Genomic DNA, 20,796 nt, shown 5'->3' on the forward strand with positions numbered 1-20,796 from the left:
CGGTGACAAGACGAACTTTTCATGTACAAAAATTGTACAGATTTTGTTTTTTTTTCTACCATATCATATAAATCTCATGTTTTTCTCGCTAAAGGACTTCTAACTCTTGAAAAAAAAATTTGGATGCCGGATTTGAAAATATTAGGTCTAGACTAACCACTAAACGAAAGGCCACTTAAGACTGAAAAATATAATTGGTTTGCTGGTTCTGTTCTTTAGCACTGTACTGCATAAAAATGTACTACATGAAATGTCAATTTTGTAAGATTGTGGAACTTTATAGAAATGCTCAGTCGTCACTGATTATACAGATCAAATTGGCTACTGATTTTACCGGAATGAAGTGAAAAACCACTAGGACGCAAATTAAACAGCAAAAAGCCAAAATAAAAAACACAAGTTAACGATATCATTACACAAAATGCCATTTATCAAGATTTATACTCTTGACAAAAGAATCCAAGTTTTGGAAAAAATTTTGTATGAAATGAATAAGAGTATCAGGCTACGAAAAAGAAAAATCAATAGCACCGCAGTAAAGGTTTGCTCACCATAGCTTACAGCAACATCTTAGCTTATCAGCTTACAGCTATAAACATTGTAAAACAAGCTTTAAATCATAGATGATTAAAAAAGTCTTCAAATAAACACACGAACATCAAAACTCAGAACTACGACAGACAGAGAGAGAGAGAGAGAGAGAGAGAGAGAGAGAGAGAGAGAGAGAGAGAGAGAGAGAGAGAGAGAGAGAGAGCGAGAGTACAAAATTTGCGTGCATGGGAAAGAATTGATAACTTCGGAAATCGTCTTTCACTTTTACGTCTACTTACATAACAAGTTGTTTTGATGTTCCGTCCGAACACTTGACAACAACAACTCTTCGAACACCTTGTAGCTGCGGCTGCGAAGGATTGGACGTTTTAGTCATTTGACCATGTGATGTGCCAGAAGCCGCAAACCCTGTTATCAGATTGGAGGTTACTGTATCAGAGCTTCTGCCACTTCTTTCATTTGTCGTTTCCTCATCCGAGTCACTCCAGACGCCGAATTCTTTTTCTGCTTTATCTACAGGTTTGACTTTTGATAATTCTTTTGCACGCGCTTCTAATTCTAGTTGGCGAGCTTTTTTAATAGCCTTTTGGCGTTCGAGTTGCTCTTTTCTCAGTTGCTCTTGTTCGTATTTCCGAACAATTAGAGATCGCCTGAAACGAATTAAAACATGGCTTCATTTGCATTATCAAACTCTATTCTAAAATATTTGGTCCTTGCGATTGCACTTCTTACGAGTTTATTGGTAGATTGTTCTAAAGAAAATAGTTCGCTGTAGATATAAAATTATGTTATTTATGGAAATTGACCTTTCGCAAAAAAACACCTGTATCTCAGCGCCAAAAAATCTCAGCTCCATTACAATTCAAATCCTTGAATGATAATGTTCTCCTGTGGGCAGATGAATTGTTTGCCACCTTGGATTAATTTTTTAAGTGCCGTTAAAACTTCTGCTAAAGCAATGCTAACAAAGTTGACCTTTTCTCGTCAAACCAGTAACCAACCTCTCCAGCAAGTGTTTGACTTCCCATAATTCCAGGTCTGTCTCCGATACCCAATGAACGTCTACTGAGCGTCCGTTGCTGCAGCTGTTGAGGAGAGATTGCTTAAACTTGGGTGTTCGACCACTACGTCTCACTTTTCCAGGTCTGAAAGATATCAAACTTTATAACGAGACCATTACGCTATATTGAAGTACCACTGTCAGCGGAGCTAAATAGTTCAAGAAGCAGCACGCCACCCTGACACAAAAAGCTGCTTACAAATTTTCTTGATAGTTATCAATTTGCATCGACAGTTTACTCAGGCCCGATTTTAAGCTGACTTTTGAAAAACTGCAGTAAGTAAAGTACTTGCATCAGCATCTTTACGAAAACAGTCGAGAAGCATCGGGCGCCGGCTCTAACACGAAATCATTTTCCTTCAGAAAAAAAGAACCTTAAGGTACGAACTGATGACACATAATTAACAAGACGGCTCGGCTCGCTCGAGTCTGTGCGTAGCACAGAATGTTCCAACATACCTCTCAAGGTTGCAAAAAAAACTTTCAAATTCGGTCAGAGATACCGTTGAGAGTAGTAGTAGTAGTAGTTTGAAATTACCTAATCTGTTTGAATCAAAAAACATGCCGTCTTTTTTTAAAAAAAAAGCAAACTCTAGAACGATCGGTAGTAAAATCTGAAAGACACACAACACAGCACACATTACACAAACAAACCCCAGCACAAATACAAAGCCCAACACCAAAGAAACATTCGGTGAAATTTTCTTTAGTCAATTGATCACTACTCATGGTTCGTCACTGTACAATTAGGTTTTCTTTGTTTTTATTCTAATAAACCAAATAAGGACTTTTTGCGGCAATTGTATCGGTAACTGTAATTTTTAAACTTTGAAGCATTAAATTTTTAGAAAACTTCTTTTCAATTTTCATGCTTCAAGCGTGTTGTCTCGCAAGCGTGTTGTCAATGGGACATAAAGACAAAGTTTTGGTATTGGACAAACATATATCCGCAATTTATAGCAAACAACTAATTTCTCGAATTTTTCACAATTTCTGAGTTTCGCAATCTGCCTTTATTTGTATCCAATTTTTAATGGAACCAACTCTCTCAGACAAACTCTCACGTATTCTTCTACACACATACCACAAGAGTTGCAAACACAAAAACACTTATATACACAAACACAAACGCGCGCACATACAAAACTTGACACCAAAAAACCAAATTTTCTTCTAGGCACTATCTCACGCTAGCGCTCCTTTTCCGTCTCTCGTACACACACAAACACACACACACACGCACACACACACACACACACGCACACACACACACACATCACATGCGTGGACATAAGAAGCTAGATGAATCAGATGTGGAAGTCATCACGAGCTAGCTGACTACACCGTCCCCAGAGATACCCCCAAGTGTGCCAACTGCCATTGAGACCACGCTGCCAGCTACAAGGGCTGCATCAGATACAATGACAAACTAAACCTGAACCGACCCCTCACAGTGAGAGACCTTCCAGAAATCCTCAAAACAGCCATGCGAATTGTAGCTGATGCCGTTGTCACAGCCAAGTCTACCCGAAACACTAACTTTGCCCTCGACAAGTTCCACCAGCATTGCAAAGAGAGACAAGACGTCAACTTCATCGACCTCCTCCGCGAGTTCCTCAAAGAGCCTCCAGACCCAGCAAGCAAGACAGTCCAGACAGCGACCGACCAGCTGCTGAATGAGACCAAAACCACTGCCGCCAACGACGAAAACTACCAAGACAGAAACCACCAATGCAACCGAGCGATTTAAGAGAGCAGGGAACCCGCTGCTTAGACTGCTAGCCAGTCTGGCGAAAATCACATACTCAACTCAAAAGAAGGAAATACAAACCTCGCTATCCGAGAAAAAATTTACAATTTTCATTGTGGCATCTTTACTCAATGTTTGTCGCCGCTCATTTGTAAATTGATTGTTTTTTTTTGGAAAACTAGGCGTCTTTTGTGTCTTTTTGAGGTAATTATATCGGTAATCAGAAAATCTAAATCTAAAATCACACTAAAATCGGAAAAGCGCTTTCCAAATTATTTCGAAAAAATATGTTGTTTCATGAGCATAATCTGCCCATTCAGTCTTTTTCAAAAACTACGCAGATGTGTTAAACTCTAGATTCAAAGAAAACAGTTTTTGTTTCAAATATATTTAAAACCGGAATATTTGCAAAATTTTCTAACTTGAATAATTTTCTATCTTTTTAATATTTCTGAAAGTTTTTGCACTCTGCCACTGGTTGTTTTTAACATAAAAATGAACGTTGAAAGGTGTTCGTGAGCTCTTTTATTTAGTAGCTTTGAGTAATATTGGTTAACAGTTAATTTTACGTTCTGGACCTTTTCCTTTTTTAAGTAAGAGTTCAAGAATTTGAAAAACTTAATAATTTTTTATGAGAACCAGAAAAGAAAATTCTTCTTCGAACAAAAATTTTTGTTTTTAACATGAGGAGTTTCGCAATCGACGAAATATTTAGGTTTTAGAACACCGACCAATTACTGGAAAACGTCTGTTGGAAGAGCAATTTTAAAATGCAGAGAAGGGAAAATAATTCATTTTCAGAACAATTATGAAAATGTATTAAATAAATGAACCTGTCAATCCATAAACCCTCTAACGTTCAACTTCATCTGTATTCCATTATACTAGAGAAGATTAGCTCGAAAACATCTGACATTAAAAAGAATACAAATAAACAGATCAGAGTTTTCTTTTTCTCAATGATGAAATTGGTTGATTTGACGTTCAAATAATGAAGTCGGTTTTTTTGAACGTTTCCAAGGTTTTTAAAATACTAAAATGGTTACGTCTGAATAAAGAGAAAAATTTTTACGAGAATAACTCTAGAATTCAGATTCTGCTTTCAATTTCAAATTCTCCTGGTTGATTTTTAATTTTTGTTAATTTTTATCCTTGAATCTGCAAAAAGAGTTATTGAAAAAGCTCCACTTAGCCTTACTAAAGTTACAACATTGTTCGTTTGTTTCTATCTTATGTTTCAAAACGATCGGAAAATGAAAAATTATGGCTGTACAGAAAAAACATTTTTAAAGCGCCAACTATTTTGATTTCATTCTCGTAATTAGACATACGCGTGTTTCCTAATGAGATGATATATGGGTCAGTATCAGTACCAAAAAGCATTAGAGATGTAAGTAAGACTTATAAACAAAGTTCAAGTCGAATTCTGATTTAATTTCCCATGCTGACTGCTGATTCTAGATTGTTTTTAGGAGCAGCTGACGATTAAAAGCACTTTGAGCAAAACGATGGAACAGTGAAACTACCGTAGAACATTGAAGATTTCACGTAAAATGTGGAAATTGTGAAGCCAAACTAAGGTAAAGGCAAACAGATTTTTGTTCGATGAAGTGAAAAACAGCCCGAAGAACTCTGGAAACGACTCGAAGTAGAAAATTAACAAAACCTTCATATCTAATGCACCCACTACATAATGATAGACATTTTGAAACACCAACAGGAAAAATAACACGAGAGAAGTAACTGAAAAAAATTGATATAATATCTAAGAAAATTCACTTAAGTTGTTACTCCCAAAAAACTATGTCCAAACAAAATGACACCAACTGACAGATAGTCAAAAAATTTGGAGATGAAAGAGAAACAATATGACAAAGGAGAAAATAAAAAAATTATTCACTAAAAATTCTCAAACTAAGAGCTCTACAGAAGGCTGAAAAGCAATGTTGCCAACCGTTATTCGGAGAAACTAATCTTCTACTATATCACCCAATAATTGACAGATATATTCAAAAACAATTAAGAATTGCAAAGAACACACCAACTAAATTTCGAAGACAATTTTTCAGTGAAAAGTGCTCTGTCTGTATTTCAGTGAAAAGTACCATGTCTAGCTTTCAAGTGTCACTTCATTGTAGCAACATCCATAGCATAGCTCTTCATTACGAATTGATTAAGAAGAAGTACAGCGAGAAGCATAAAATAAATAATAGTAAAAAAAACTTAGAAACAGAAAAAAATCTGCAAAAATTGCTCAAGTTTTCTCTAGTTTTAAAAGATGAAAGACAACCAAAGCTGCTAGAACAACTAGTTTTAACCATATGCGCCCCAAAACTCCCCAAATGCTATAAAATGTGAAGAATACAAAAACAGCTTTAAAAAGCTTAAAGCGAGAGCAACGAAATTAACGAAAACTGAATTCCCGAAAGTTTAACAGAAGAAACCGCAGGAACTCGAAGATATTCAACTCAACAGTACTCTTCTGTAGATCTTCCGACTAATCATTCTATCTCTGCACTAGCTTTTAAGGCAGATGAATTTTCCAGATTGTCCGTAATCATGAGGCACTTGAGAACAACAAAATAATTAACTGCGTAGTTTTCTGTCACATTTATGTTGCCTTGCGTACTAATAATAAATGTAAGCGACTACTGTCGGGCGAATGGCTCTCGAACGGCAGGCAATGGATTGGATTTGGTTGTAGCTTGCTTCAAATTTATTTCCAAGTCAATCAATAATCAAAATACTTTACAATAATTGCGTAAATACTTGCTGATCTCATTCATTTAGATATCGAAAGGTGCAGGAGCTGCGCCAACACCATCGCAAGTTATTACTATCTAATCTACCTTTTCGTTGGACTGATTGCGACGTCTTTCATACTGTTCTCTACAATCGCACTTCCGCCTCTGTCATCAGTCAAATGCACAATTCTCATAAGGAACTCGGTTTCCAAATTCAAAGGAGCAACATCCCGCACATTTTGAGGGTCTTTTATTATCGCAGTTCCAGGTTCAAGCTGAATACGGTAGGCAAAACCTGAAATATTTAAACCTTTAAACCAGCACTGAAATCGATGCCCGGCAATCTTTGATTTATAAATTTTTTGCTCCCGACTCAATTCTCTCCCCCCAAACCTAAAATGATAATATATCGAAAATTTAGTAGCTCTTAGACCAGTTCTGACTTACATAAAAGACATGAACATGAACTGAAACAGCCTGTTTATGTTTGTGGTCATTTCGCATTTGAAATCAACTTTGAGAATGATGTTCTCTAGGGCCTTCGAATCTGATCTATTTACAAAAAAACACCTGAAACATTAAAAAAAGCCTAAAAAATTGATAAGCTTTCTCTATCCGTTTTTTGCCAAAATTTAAGGTTCAATCAAATTGATCTTTCCCCTGATTTGAATTTATTTGATAGAACCTGAAAAAACAAAATTCAAGAATTTCAAATTCAAAACAGCAGAGTTAAAATATTTAAGGGGCGAAATAAGACGATCTACATCTATCTCCAATTGATTTTTGTATCGCACCTTTCTGTATTTATAAATTAACTTTGAAGCTGTTTCACAGCCTTTAGCTCGATACTTCTCAAAAGCTGAATGTTCCGACCCCACTTGGGGGATGTTCCGACCCCACTTGGGGGAGGAACTATATACTCAACTGTTTTTTTTGTTCAGAAAATTTTGGCTGATCGATATATTCAGCGTAGAGAAATGTGAGTGGTATCAATAAAAAGCTCGTCCAGCGCAGAATTCAAAATCAAAAAGATTTTTTTGAATTTCGCTCTTTTTCTCTAGGAGTTATCGAGGTTGAGGTGTGAAAACGGAACATTTGGCATGATTTTGTTCACTGTTATCGTAATTTTTGTTCAAATTAAGTTTTTTTCTATAATAAAATTATTTTAAATTTTCATTTCGAGCTACAAAATGAATAAATTATGTGTTCCTAATAGACGAAAGGCGATAAAAGGCTAGTTCTGGTCTCATAAGGAAGTTCACTAAAAAATCAAAATCTATTTGAGATCTGTTTTTTAGACAACTTTTCAAATTTTTTGTTTTTGTTTCAAGTAACTTAGAGACAAGTCACTTCTCATATCAAGGTTCTGTTTATTACAAACCTCATTTGCAGTCAAATCATAACCGAAGAACAAAAAAACGTTTTCAAGAGAATCGCTCATATTTTTTTGGGCTTCGACTGAAATTTCGTAATTTTTGACGAAATTCTGATTTTACTAAGTTTTTATAGCCTTATGGTATAGAATCGTTGATCAAAAGTGCAATAGGCTTCCTAATGAGCATTAATTGAACCTATCTAGTGCTTTGAGTTGACAGCTTATGGCTGTTAAAATCAGCTTTTCGATAAATTTGTTTGAACGTTAACTGATATTAAACTATTTTTGTGAACTGTAAGTCAGTCTCGGTACTAAGAGGACACCCCTTCCTGTCTACTGTAACCAAAATTAATCTGGTTAGCGGTTTTATCTTCTATTTATTGGTTTGACTTAGATGTCATGGGTTTTCATAATTTTAATTTTTGGATATTTTTCCATAATTTAGGTTCCTTTTGAAATCGTATTACATTATCTTAATATTGATAGTTCCTATTGGCCTAGAAAAAACGTTCAATACATCAGAGAAAAGCTTATAGTTTAAATGACTTCGAGACTTTCTTCTCGCACATTTCTACTGAAATTGAGGTTTTTGTTATTGTTTTGTAAGTCATGACTTATTGTCATGTCATAGTGATGACCTATAAAAAACAAACATCATTGTCTCCCAATCGACGCACAACGTAGCGTATTCATTGACTTCCATTGAAAGTTATTGAATTTAATGGCTTTGATACAGGTTTACTCAAAAATTTTGTGGTTTTAATATATTTGTTCATATTTGTTGATATTTTGAAGTATTATTGTAAAAAAAGAAGAATCCCATAGCTGTTAAAAAATTAAATGAAAAATGAAAGTTTTTATTGAAAAGTTCATTTTTTTTAAAGTCTTCGATATTTTTCTCAATTTTTTTGAAATTGCTGTTTTTTCCTGTCTCTTCATATTGTTTATGTAGTCATAAAAAGCTGAAAGGTCTCATAAGCTTCTAATTGAGGATTGAATGAATTATCTAACTCAATGCAGTCAGTTGATAGCAAATAGTCTAGAAGTTTGTGATATTAGTCGTTTTCGAAAATTTTTTGAATTTTTGCAGTTTTTGTCGTTCTCTTTGTCATTTGTAACTCATTCTCATCATTGAGAGGTCCCAGCCAATTCGTTTTAAACCAAAAATTAAAGTGCCGATTGATATTATGTTACTGATGTTTTGTTCGTTGGACAATATGCGTTTTCATAAATGTTTTGTTAGTGTTGAAAATTTGTTACTTTTTCTCTTCTTTTTAGCAATTTCGCGTGATAACATATCCCAAATATTTTCAAATGAGATCCAAGTGGAATCACTTAATCTTTCAGCATAATTTAAATAGAATTGGTATAACTAACAATTGAAACAAAAAAAATTCATATAATAGCTAATGATTTTAATGGCTTGTGTTTTCGTAAACTATTTGTAATTTTTTGTGTTCTTCTGTATCTTCAGTCAGTTTTAATGTCTTAGTCGAACGAAAGACAAGTCTTATCATTTCTGTTATTCATTTTCAATCAAAAATTATTTTGTTAAATCGAAAAATTTTTAAGAGGTTTGAAACTATTTGGTTCAAAAAACGTTGACTGATTTTTGAATTTGACCTCATTATTTCTTCTGTTTGTCTACTTGTTACCTAGTCTCACTAAGGAAAAGTCCAATCTGCTGTACAGTTAAGAAAAAGTAAATTTTTGTATTTAAGGTTTTATTACCATGAGCTTTGAAACTCAGATAAAAATTTTTGTCGTTTTTTTTTCTCGTAGTATTTCTAGTGGCAGATCTCGTGAGCGCACATCAATGAGCATCCTTGTTGCCTTTAAAATCTAATTCAAACTAATAACCACAAAAAAGGTACCAATTTACAACACAATTAAAATAAATTTTTAATTATGCCCTTATCTGCTCATCGGTTTATTGAAAAATACAGATTGCATAAAAAAGTAACTAAGAATTAACAAGGATGTTGCAAAAACCAAAAACCTCAAATATTACACAACAGAAGCAAATTTGACTGCTCTGAAAACTGACTGTCATGGCGCAACAAAGTAGCTTTCGCTCCCAATGAAATATCTAAAAAAATTGATCAAACAAAAAATGAACATTTTTTTGCAAAAACCAACATTAATCAATGAAATCCAATCAGAAAAATAAAACTTATTCTTGAATAACGTTTCTGCTTAAACTTGACTATCAAAAAATTGAATCTCTTTTATTTTCATATAAAAAACTACCTTCTCTAGAGCTTTTGAAAAACATGAACCTGCCTCAACAAAAAAGTTAAAATTTGGACCCAAAATGTATGAAATTGCATTCAAAAAATTTGAAAATGCTTAATTCAGAACCCGCAAATATTAATTTTTAAAAAACGTTTTCTCGTTAAAACACGTTAATGCGGTTCAAAAAACACTATCAATTGTTTCCGTCAGAAATTTTTACGCACTCAATCAATTTAAAGATTTCTAATTAACAACGCAACCAAAACCGTTTCAATTCAAAACACTTGCTATAGAAAACGAAAAATTGCAGAAAGTCCTGAAATACAATTCAAAGAAATTGCATTGACTGAACAGAAAAACTGGACCTCGAAATGACGATGAATTGATTTGAAAAAACATTTAGATAAAACCCGATCAAGAAACTCGAAAAAAAAACAGCAAAACAGAAGGTAAACTTCCGCACATGAACAAATAATCAAAATCGAGAAAACGAATTTTAGTTTAACCATCCTTTTCTCACTCTACTTTAGAATGAGAAATAACACTTTGAACTGTAAAAAGACCGATAGAAAACCGATACTCCTCTTCGAGTCGTAAAGACTAAGAGAAATCCAAAAACAGATCGCTATCGCTGCTATTAATAAGTATTATTTTTTTTCGTGAGTGATTTTCTAAAGTGTTATTTTTCTTTAATGATTGGTTCCCATTGAAAATAACATTGCATAGGAAACAGTAGTTTATTCTAAGTTTGTGGCTACGAATTTTTTGTGGCTACGAAAGAACAAAGTTTTCCATGCATTCAAAGAAACTACTTCACGTTTAATCCAATAACAACCTTTTCTCGGAAAACAAATAAAACTTCTTTGAAAAACCTAAAAGGAGTTTTGGAACATTCTGTGCGGCACACAGCTTTGTACGAACCGACTGGTTAATACTTTTATTTCAAAAGTCAAAACTGATCAAAATTGTTTGAAACCCTTAACACTAAGTTAAAGATCTCAAAAACCTGATATGGTTAATAAACGCAGATATCTAACCTTTGTCCAAGAAATTAACGGCGACATTTTTGGGCACATTGGTCTTTTCAATTTCCTTCAGATCTTCCCATCTCATGCTCGCATGAAGCAGACGAAGCATCACTGCTATGCTTGAAAGCGCGCATGGTAACATGACGTCATTTAGAACCAAACTCAAACCAGTAGTACGATTTTCAGATACGTCATTTTCTTCGTCAGTGCATAATAAATTTAATGCTTCATTCTGATTTTTGTCACCAGACTCTATTTGATCTTCTGATCTCAAAGCTTTTCCACATTCGAGCGTTTGTTCCCAAACCTGTTTCGTGCTCGGTCTTTCGCAGAAAAATGGCCACAAAATAGAGTTTGTAGACAACTTATGCGGGAAAAGTGAAGGACTAACTTCGCTAATCGTTGCCAGTCCCGATTGGGCTAGGGTTTTCAACTGAAATTTTGGCAAAGAGAAAATATTCTGAGAACTCCGTTTAGTCATGTCTTCAAATGCCGATTGATTTTTTATCACGCTTTCATCAGCATCGTTCAGGCTTAGCTTGTGAACAAAAGAAGTAGCCGTTACTCCGTCTAATGAAACCTGTGCCTTTTCTAAATCAAGTTCCAATTTTGACTTCTGATCGCGCAAACTTTCCAATACGTTGTCCTTACTGAGAATTTTATCTTCGAAATTCAGTTTATCATTGGCGGCAAGTTTCTGTTCTGTAGGGGAAGGGTTTTTTGATTTACTTTCTTCATCTGCAACTCTTCGATTTTCGATGCAAAGTGGCGAATAACATTGCATACTACCAGACGAAACATCGGTGTTGACATTTTTTGAACAACTGTAGCAAAGAGGAGACAACAAAGCGGTTTCTTCATCTAAATTACAGATTTCTCTCTGGTCTTGTAATTTTCTAATTTTCAAATTAATGCACGAAATTTCTTCGTCCACAATCAATATTTTCCGATGCAGATCTGTAATCTGTTTCTCTAATTTTTCAGCTTCTGAAATATCAAAATGACCATTTTCAGCTGCCTGACGTAACCTGACATCTAGCAGGTGTTTTAACTGAGTATTTCGTTTGAGTTGAAAATTTTCGTTTTCTCTTTGTTGAAATAACGATTGCACATCAATTACAGGTTTTGTACTTAATTCTAAAGAATTGTTCGTAGAAGTAGTCATGCACTCGTTATCGGACAGTTTTGAGTCAGCGGTGTCAGTTTTTGAGTCAATGGTGACATTGTTCCTGAGAGAAGATAATTCTTGGCTTGAATTTAACTGAAAGATTTTATTTCTTGATTTATTTGTAGTCCCTTTGGCTAACTTTGAATTGACCCTGTTCCTGGTTGCGTTAGTTTTTGGTCTCTTTTTCTTCTTCACCCAAACCCAGCCATGTCCTACTTGCCTGTATAATTCTCCTCGTGTTTTGTACAAATTATGCTTCAGTGGAACCGACACGAAAACCGGTTTCTCAAGATCAGCTTCGTAAATTTTCTGGTAATATTCATCAGTAATACATTCAGACATGAACATGGCAGTTTCACTTTGCATTGCACTAGCGCATGAAGCATTGACTAAATCGCCGAGGTTTTCCTTCGAAACTTGCGACGAGTTGTTATTGGCACTACTTGCTGATTCAGTATCTTTTCTGGTCTGAAAATATTTCACCCAAAAACCCAAATTGCAACACGCTTCTTTCCACACAGCCAAAAATAGACAAGGTTTGAAGTGTTGCTGTAGCGAAGTAAGAGCGAAGACTAAATCTTTGACTTTCGGAGCATCGCTTTTGAAAATTGAATCAGTTCCGTTTGGGTACTTTTCGAACCACTCTTTGTGCTGAAACGGTAAGAAAAGTTAGATCTATTACTTTCAGTAAAGCCGACCATGGCCAAGCGAATTGCTCGGAAACGTCTGGCAAGCGATTGGCTTCGTCAGTAGCTAGAGGCAGCTAAGAGAGACTGATTTGAATCACTTTTTGGAGCAACGCACTTCATAACCAGTGAGTGCTAAATTAACATATGAAAGCGTGTGGTCTCGGTTATAAGTTGAGTGCATCATGTAGAAGATGCAGTTGATATTAGCCTTATTTTGAGCCATATGATATGGTGACCTATTGTTCAATTTCAAATCCAATGTCATCAGAATTCAAACCCAACCTACTGAATTACCCATTGATTTTTATTCAATCGAACATCTATACGAGCTTTATGATTTGTCATGGAGACTTACGGTTTTTACTATTCAATAATTCACGAGACGTATTTAGCGAACGCTTATGAACAACGTCTCAATTACATCAAAAAGCCTAGTTTTGTGCTATTTGAGAGCGCTACGGCTTAAAGAAAGTCGTGAATTTTTGAGGTTTTCGAAAAGTTTTCGTGCTCGCTTTCTCCGTTTACACAGAAGAGATGGTTAAGTTGCTTTCTCTTTTTACTTTTTTCTGACGGTGCTGCATATTAAATTTTCAACTTTCTTGGTAAGAACATAAAAGCAATTCAGCGTAAAAATAAGATCTAGTACACAGTATACATACAAACTATACTAAAAGAATAACAGGCCAAAGGGGTCTTTCAGGGAATCATCCGCAACTCATCTGGAGAAATGGAACGGGATTTCTTGACAAAGCAAAAATTCTTGATAAAAACAGAAAGGAGCAGGAGGCACTGGAATGGTCAGCTAATAGTCCCGATCTGAATCCATCTGAAAATTTAAGGTCAATTGCGAGGGAACCATTATGAAAACAGTTCTTTAGGAAAATTTGGAAGTGCCGGAAATTAGACTTAGATGTCGTTTGAAATTTGTCTGATAACTTTAGAAACAGCCTACTAGGCATAAAAGCGTAACCACGCCTTACGAGAAAACTGATTTGAAGTCAAAATGTTTTGATTTTTGTAGCACTTTTTAAAAAAAATTCTGTGTGCGTAGCTTTTTTGTACCATAGCATTTTGAACATTCAAAACTAAAAAAAGTCCAGGTCAAAAGCGAAACGTGACACTGAAATCAAAAAAGCACACAATTTAAATCATTATTAATAAAATATTTGGCCTTACCATGAATAATGGAGGCACTTGTTCCTCGATTTGTTCAATCGCCTGCCTCAGTCCAGAAATCATTTCATTAACACCCCCAACCATCGAGCATTGCCACTTCAATTCCGGGTCCAAACAAAATTTGTAGTTCAAATGTCGCTTTTTCTCTTCTATTTCCTTCAATTGTGTACTGTTCATACTCAGAATGTGATTGTTGAAGAAGTTCTTATACTGTTTAACTGAGTAGTCCATTCCAAGACAGTACAGTTGAGCGGATTTACGTTGCTGCAACACCGTAGGCGCCTGAATCAAAATACAAAATCTACACACCTAAGAAAGGGTAGGAGCAACGTGCCTTTTTTGTTCAGTCAATTTTTCGCAGTCAATTTTTAAAAATAGAAATATCAAAATACAAAATTTATTTAAAAAACAACCGATTAACTGCGCTCGAACGACTAGTGGGATTTCTAATCTATTGCAGCGTGTTTCAGCGAGGGATGCTTAGACTGGAGGAGGGTGGACTAAAAACTTCACTAAGGGGCTTCAAATGACGTCATTAGAGATATAACACTACTACGATTTATAAATAGATGAAACCATCTTCGTCGCATTTTCAAATAACTTTTGGCAGTAAAGTCAATTAAGTTTAAGTTGAGCTGCTTAAAAATGCTCATAAGAGAAAAATTCGATAAATTGAAACGCAAAAATCACTAAAAAAGTTAAAACAGCCTATCAAAATTATTGCATAAAAAAAGACACCCAGTAATTGTTTCAAACTTCATTTGCGAGCACTTAAAAACCCAAAAACAAAAATCATAACACACCCGGCATATCGCCGGAAAAGAGCCGCTACTGAATCTCATAGCCACGATTGGGATCGGAAGAACAGAAAATATGGAAAAGATTGATTGTTGTATAAAATACATTTTTAAGTGCGAATTTTTTTTCATTTCATAAATGGATATATTTTTGTTAGACGAAGTTTCATAATGAGAGGATACAAGGGTTAGTACCAAAACTAACAGCATAAGAGATGGTAACAAAAACTCATAAAATCCAATTTCAAGTAATGGGCTTCTAAAATTGGGCTTTATGGGTTATTCCTTCTCTACTTTTGGTTTCTTTTTGTGGTATTTCATTTTATTGGTATTGGTTTTAGATTGTTTTGTTGAGCAACTGCTGTTTAAAATCGATTTGAGCACAAAGAGAGCACAGTGAAACCAGGATAGAGAAGTGTAAAGCATTTCACGCACAGTGGTGAACAAGCAGTATACTAAGGTAAAGCCACAGCAAATTAATATTCGATGAAGTGAAAACAACATAGCACGACAACTCCTGAACTACAATTGAAAAAAAACTTTATTGACGAAACAAAAAATAGGCCTACAAAAAAAAGAAAATATTCAGAAAAGCACTTAGAAAAAAACCTTTAAAAAAACTCGAGAAAATTACAGTTTAAAAATCGAAAATTGAAGTTTAAAAATTGAGAGCCACAACACCACTAGCTTTCTAACTCAACTTCCTGTTTCGACACAACCAAAAATATCACTAATTTGACTTCAAAAACAAATAAAAATGCGTAAATGCTAAAAAAAAAGACAGCGCTGCAATGCAATTCAAGTTTTTCGAATTAAAAAAAAATGACCCTATCATTGCCGGCTTTGAAATGAGGGTGGCAATTACATAGGAACTAATTGAAAAAATAACAAACAAAAATTCGGAGTTCATATATTCAAAAACATCATTAGGCTGGAAAAGTAACACAATGGCACATTATACACTTCCTCAAACCCTTACTGCCAAAAAATAACAAGAAATGGAATTGACAAAGAACTAGAATATAAAACACAATTTGCCAACTTCAGGTTTAGAGCTGACAGAGGGATACAGATACCTCAAAGAAGCTAATAGCGAAAAAAATTCATATGAACATGACCCACATTTACACCGCAGAGGCAGCCCAAATGGGCACAACGGCCAAATTTGACCGAGCGTGCAACTAAAATGCGTTTTGCTATGTTAAAAAATGGGACTTGCAAGAATTTAAAAAATTGGGTTACAAAAACTAAGCTATTTTGAAGGGAAATTGTTAACTACTCGCGAAAATGGCCAATTCAAAAATTGTAGGAAGCCATTTAGCTAAAAAGTTCAATCAAATCTGCGTAAAATTACAATCAACCATTTAAAGTAACTTAACAATTACCTGCAGTACAGATTTTAGTTACCAAATTTAAAAACCTGGTTTTTGTTTTTGAATGGGACTGATTTCCACCATGTAAAAACCAATTTTTTGGAAAGAATTCAAAGGATCTAACTTACTTTTCGCAATCAAAAGTAGCCAAAATTGACTGCAAGAAACAAAAATCTGACATTCAAACTGATCTGTGCCCTCCCAACGCACTCTGCTCATATTAGAATACTGAAAAACGAATTTAACTCTATGTAATAATGGTTGTAACAACCAGTCAGATGGTTGTAACAAAAATCTTGACGACGAATTAAAAAAAGAGCCGGAATAATTCCGGAAGCGACTCGAAGCGTCAGAGTTTCCTAAAACAGAACCACGATTGACAAAACCATTATCTGAAAGCAATAATTCTTTGCCTCATTACTCTCTGCCACAGTTAATTCACTCGGTAACATTTTATAATTCTGTGAAAACGAGGTAAATTTCAGCATCGACATAAAAGAAGTAAGCAATACAAAACAACGTTATCGTCATTCAAAACTTAACTACACCAACTCAACTATCGAAATTAATTAAATAGAAAGATCATCAAGAAACGCAAACAGTAACTTCAGTCATAATATCAGTAGAAAAATAGTAAAGTCAACTAAATTACAGAGCTCGATAATGTGAATTGATATCAACACTTTTTTTCAGAAATCAAAGGCAGAGTCAATAAAATCATAGGTAATGGCAAATTCATATGAAAGAAAAAAAGGCGACAAAAGTACGTTGAGGGTTCGTACGCATTGTATAAAAGAATTAACAAAAAAGGTATTTTCATAATCTTGAGATTTTAAATTTACGGAAAATTAGATAGAAAAACGAGTACATCTCTTTGTTTACTATTAAAGGTTCAGTAAAAACACATACTCCTCCTCCTGCCAAAAATACATCGGTTAGAACAAAATTCAAAGATTAAAACCAGCAAGGTATGTTGGACAAAACAAGTCAAATGATTCTAAAAATAGACATTCAAAAACTTAACGTAAAAATATTTATTTATCAGCAACACAACATTTAATGCCCTGACAAAGCAAATACAGCCTTTTTCAACACAATCAATCAAAATACGAACATAACCTGAAAGAACGGAGAAAACCGCTAAAAGTGGACTATTTCGCGTGCAATGTTAGAATACCAAAAAACTGAGGCCCTCCTATATGAATTATCAGAGTAACGTTAACACATACATTGATTGCAAAAAGTTCACTCGTGGATCCAAAAACAAAAATTACTGAAAAATTACTAAATTAATTTTAAAATTGATAATAGAGATTTTGACTTAGAAACGTGTTATTAGGCTATAAAACAACACTAAAATATCATTTGCAGAGTGCTATATATTGATGCAGCGTCTACCAAAAACTAATTCAACAAAAAAGCCATACTACAAGAAAAAAATGAGCCAAATGGACGAAGAAAGATTATATATATGTGCCATTTTCTCAAAAACACTTTTCTTAGTCAAAAAGTCATTCACTCCACGCAGCGCATGAACAAAAACTTCTCGTTCAGAAAAAATTCTAGTTCACACAACAATTTCAGTAACGTTCACTTTTAGGTCAAAACACCATCTGAACGAAAGGCACTTTTGGTAAAATAAACTAATACTCCTCTTCGAGTCGTAACAACCAACTCGAAACAACCAACACGGCATAAAACCAACTCGTAACAACCAGCTCGAGGTCAATAATAGCCTCAGCTATCGCTTTGCGGCTATTAAATAATCTTGGACTGTAATTACTCATTCCTGGATTGTAAAAGAATAAGCAGAATGAATGGCTGCAACAGCTACTAAAACTGACAGTAATTTCAGCGCACTTTTGATTTGACGTAAAAAAAAAATTTCAGTAAATTTTAATGAATGAAACTTAAACGCAAAAATCGAGAAGTAAAAGATGAGAAAGTCACTCAAGCGTCAAATCAATCAAGAGAGAACCCCCATAAAAGGAAAAGCGAGGAGAACTAAAATCATTGCTAACTTGGTTTGAGATTAGTTAGATAACTTCTACTGTTATCGGTGACTGCGATTTTTAGGAATCCCTCTATAATTGCTGAAATTTTATGCTCCTTTATTAAAAAGCAGAGGAACACTTTCGCACATAGGCGCAGTAGAAACAATGTGTTAACTAACTAACGTTACCAAGTCTCGTTTGTAAAATCATCTGGACGTTGTGTGCAATAAACATTGAAAACAATTTTATCCTCTCAATCTTTAATAGTTTATCTTGCCAAAAATTCGTTTTGCTCAAAATACTTGGACTCTTCCAACCCTCCGCTTCTTTGCGGGACAATAGAGTACAAAATTCTGCAGGAAATGAATTTAAACTCAGAAAATTCAGTATTATCGCAACATCTCGTAATTTGCCAGTACTTAATCTTCACCTTTTCATATTTGTCACAATTGTAATTGACTTGTATGCAGTTGAGGGTTTCTGAATCAAATTGCCCTGAATCAAAAAGTTCATCTGAATCATTCAGGGCATAAAATTCTTCCAGTACCACAGAACCGTCCCCTTGTTTGTTTCGGAGCTGAAATCAGAAGAGGTAACAATACCATTCAATTCTTAGAAGTATTTCATTTCAATGTGTTACTAAAAGGAACTTTTTGTTCGGAGAATTTAATGAGGGGAGGAACTATTGGCTAGCCAAGTTCTGATTTTTCTGTCAATTTGACCCACTCTCGATATTCCTCAAAATTCATGAGTGGTTTCAATTAAAATCCTTGTTTATATAAAAACATAACTGGCAGATCCGCAGAAAAAAGCTGCGATAGCTTCGTTTTTAAATTAATTGCTGAGATCTCATATTTCGATTCAGAAGAAATTGTATAATATGCGTTGTTTCTAGTAGCTTCCCGCAAATAACCTATAATTAGAGTGAAAGAGTCAATTGACCAAATCTCCTCCAATTAAAATCACCAAAAGTCTCTCTGAGAGAAGGGGAAAATCATTTTTTAGTGAGGTTAACCAAAAAATTTTACGTGAACTCTCTCAAAAACAGTAAAAAATTACGTCACGCATTCAATTCAGTAAAAATGGCATAAATAAACAAAAAACATTTTAAGTGAGGTTGACGTCCTATGATCGTAACAAAGTTGACCAAATCTCCTGCAATTAAAATCACCAAAAGTCTCTCTGAGAGAAGGGGAAAATCATTTTTTAGTGAGATTAACCAAAAAATTTTACGTGAAAACTCTCTCAAAAACAGTGAAAAATTACGTCACGTATTCAATTCAGTAAAAATGGCATGAATAAACAAAAAAACATTTTAAGTGAGGTTGACGTCCTATGGTCGTAACAAAAATCTTGCCAATGAAATGAAAAACATAGCTGCAAAACACGTAAACCGAGTCAAAATTGCACTTGAATAAAACCGCAACCAATCAATCACTGTCTACCTCATTACAGCATTTGTCTCGAAAATAAACAAAAAATCAAAGTCTGAAATTTGACAAATTATCGTAAATCTTGACTCGTAGAGAAAACAAAGAAATAAATCTTAGCACACTTCTTGAGACACTTTCTGCCCAAACACTTTCTCCTTAACATAACCGAATAATTGTGGACGAATTGCTATCGAACGACAAAGTTGGTGAGTGAGGCAAGTCACATGTGACCAAAAACAATCACGCGAATGAACAGAGAACATGGCTTCACTAAGAGTGAAAAATTACGCATTCAATTCAGTGAAAATTGTGTGAACAAAAAAAGCAGACTTGAAGTTAGCGTTTCGTTATATGGTCCTAACAACATTTTTGTCGACGAAATGAAAAACAGTAGGAAAACTGTACCTCATTATAGAATTCAATTCAAAGATCAACTATACCAAAATATGAAATCTGAAATTATGGATTTTCTGTTTTTGAAATCTGAAATTATGGCTTACCAGCTGATAGTAATTAACAAAAAGAAATTAACAAAAAAACAACTACCAACACAAGATAGGACACATCAAACAACAAAAACCATCAAAAAACGAAAACAGAATAATTATTTTTGAATTCTGTAAATTACGATATCAAGTGATGAATGAAGCTCATCCATAAAAAACCATTGTAAAACTACTCGGCATTTGATTTTTTTCAGTAGATCGACCTTAAAACCTATTTTCACGTGCGGACTTGATATCGTGAGCTAAGAGATTCTAAATGATTGAAAAAATAACAGATACCAATACTTGTCGTCGAGTCGTAAAAAACCAAGAGAAGGACAATAATAGCGGGCTATCGCAGCCTTCCAAAACAATTTATTGCATTCGTATAATAAATTCTCATTTTCGGTTTAATCAGTGAGTACAGAAGACACTTCATTGTTTGAGCTAAGGGTCAAAAAGGATCAAACAAATTTGATGATTTCAAGTATGCTCTAAAAACAGAAAATCCATAATTTCACAAAAAAGATTACAGTTTCAGCTATTTTGAAAGGATATCGTAGTTAGACACGCTCCTGTTGAACATACGGAGGCTAGTATATTAACGAAAAAGCATTAAAAATCGTAACTAGGACTTAATACAACTATTCAAAAACCAGGAACCTAAAACTGGTTTTCTAGGTTTATCGTGTTTATAATTTAATATCATGTTTGATACTGAATCGTTTCTTCTTTAAACTTTCTAGTGAGCAAGTTGTGTCTAAAATTGCTGAGCGAAATAAGCGACGAATGAACCAGCTTAGATAAGTCGAAAAGCTTTGCAAAATAAAAAAAGCGGCAAAATTGGGTGAAGCAAAACAATTTTTTTGGTCTGAATTACAATCAAAGAATTTGATCAAGTTGGAGCTCAAGACATGAACAAACCCGAAGAATAAAC

The 20,796-nt window shown here is 34.4% G+C and overlaps 1 protein-coding gene across 1 annotated transcript in view; it reads right to left on the reverse strand.

Annotated features, from left to right (window-relative positions):
* The window catches only part of LOC142337757 (uncharacterized), a 68,369-nt gene that overhangs the window by 21,896 nt on the left and 25,677 nt on the right, over window positions 1–20,796 (reverse strand). The window contains exons 8-13 of the mRNA XM_075387253.1: window positions 18,372–18,518; window positions 13,778–14,059; window positions 10,754–12,563; window positions 6,212–6,401; window positions 1,554–1,697; window positions 831–1,202 (exon numbers count right to left, since the gene is read on the reverse strand). Coding sequence (XP_075243368.1) covers window positions 831–1,202; window positions 1,554–1,697; window positions 6,212–6,401; window positions 10,754–12,563; window positions 13,778–14,059; window positions 18,372–18,518 — 2,945 coding nt within the window. The remainder of the gene's footprint in view (window positions 1–830; window positions 1,203–1,553; window positions 1,698–6,211; window positions 6,402–10,753; window positions 12,564–13,777; window positions 14,060–18,371; window positions 18,519–20,796) is intronic.

Source organism: Convolutriloba macropyga, chromosome 4 (assembly GCF_964194025.1).
Source record: "Convolutriloba macropyga chromosome 4, txConMacr16.3, whole genome shotgun sequence".
NCBI classification, from domain to species: domain Eukaryota; kingdom Metazoa; phylum Xenacoelomorpha; order Acoela; family Convolutidae; genus Convolutriloba; species Convolutriloba macropyga.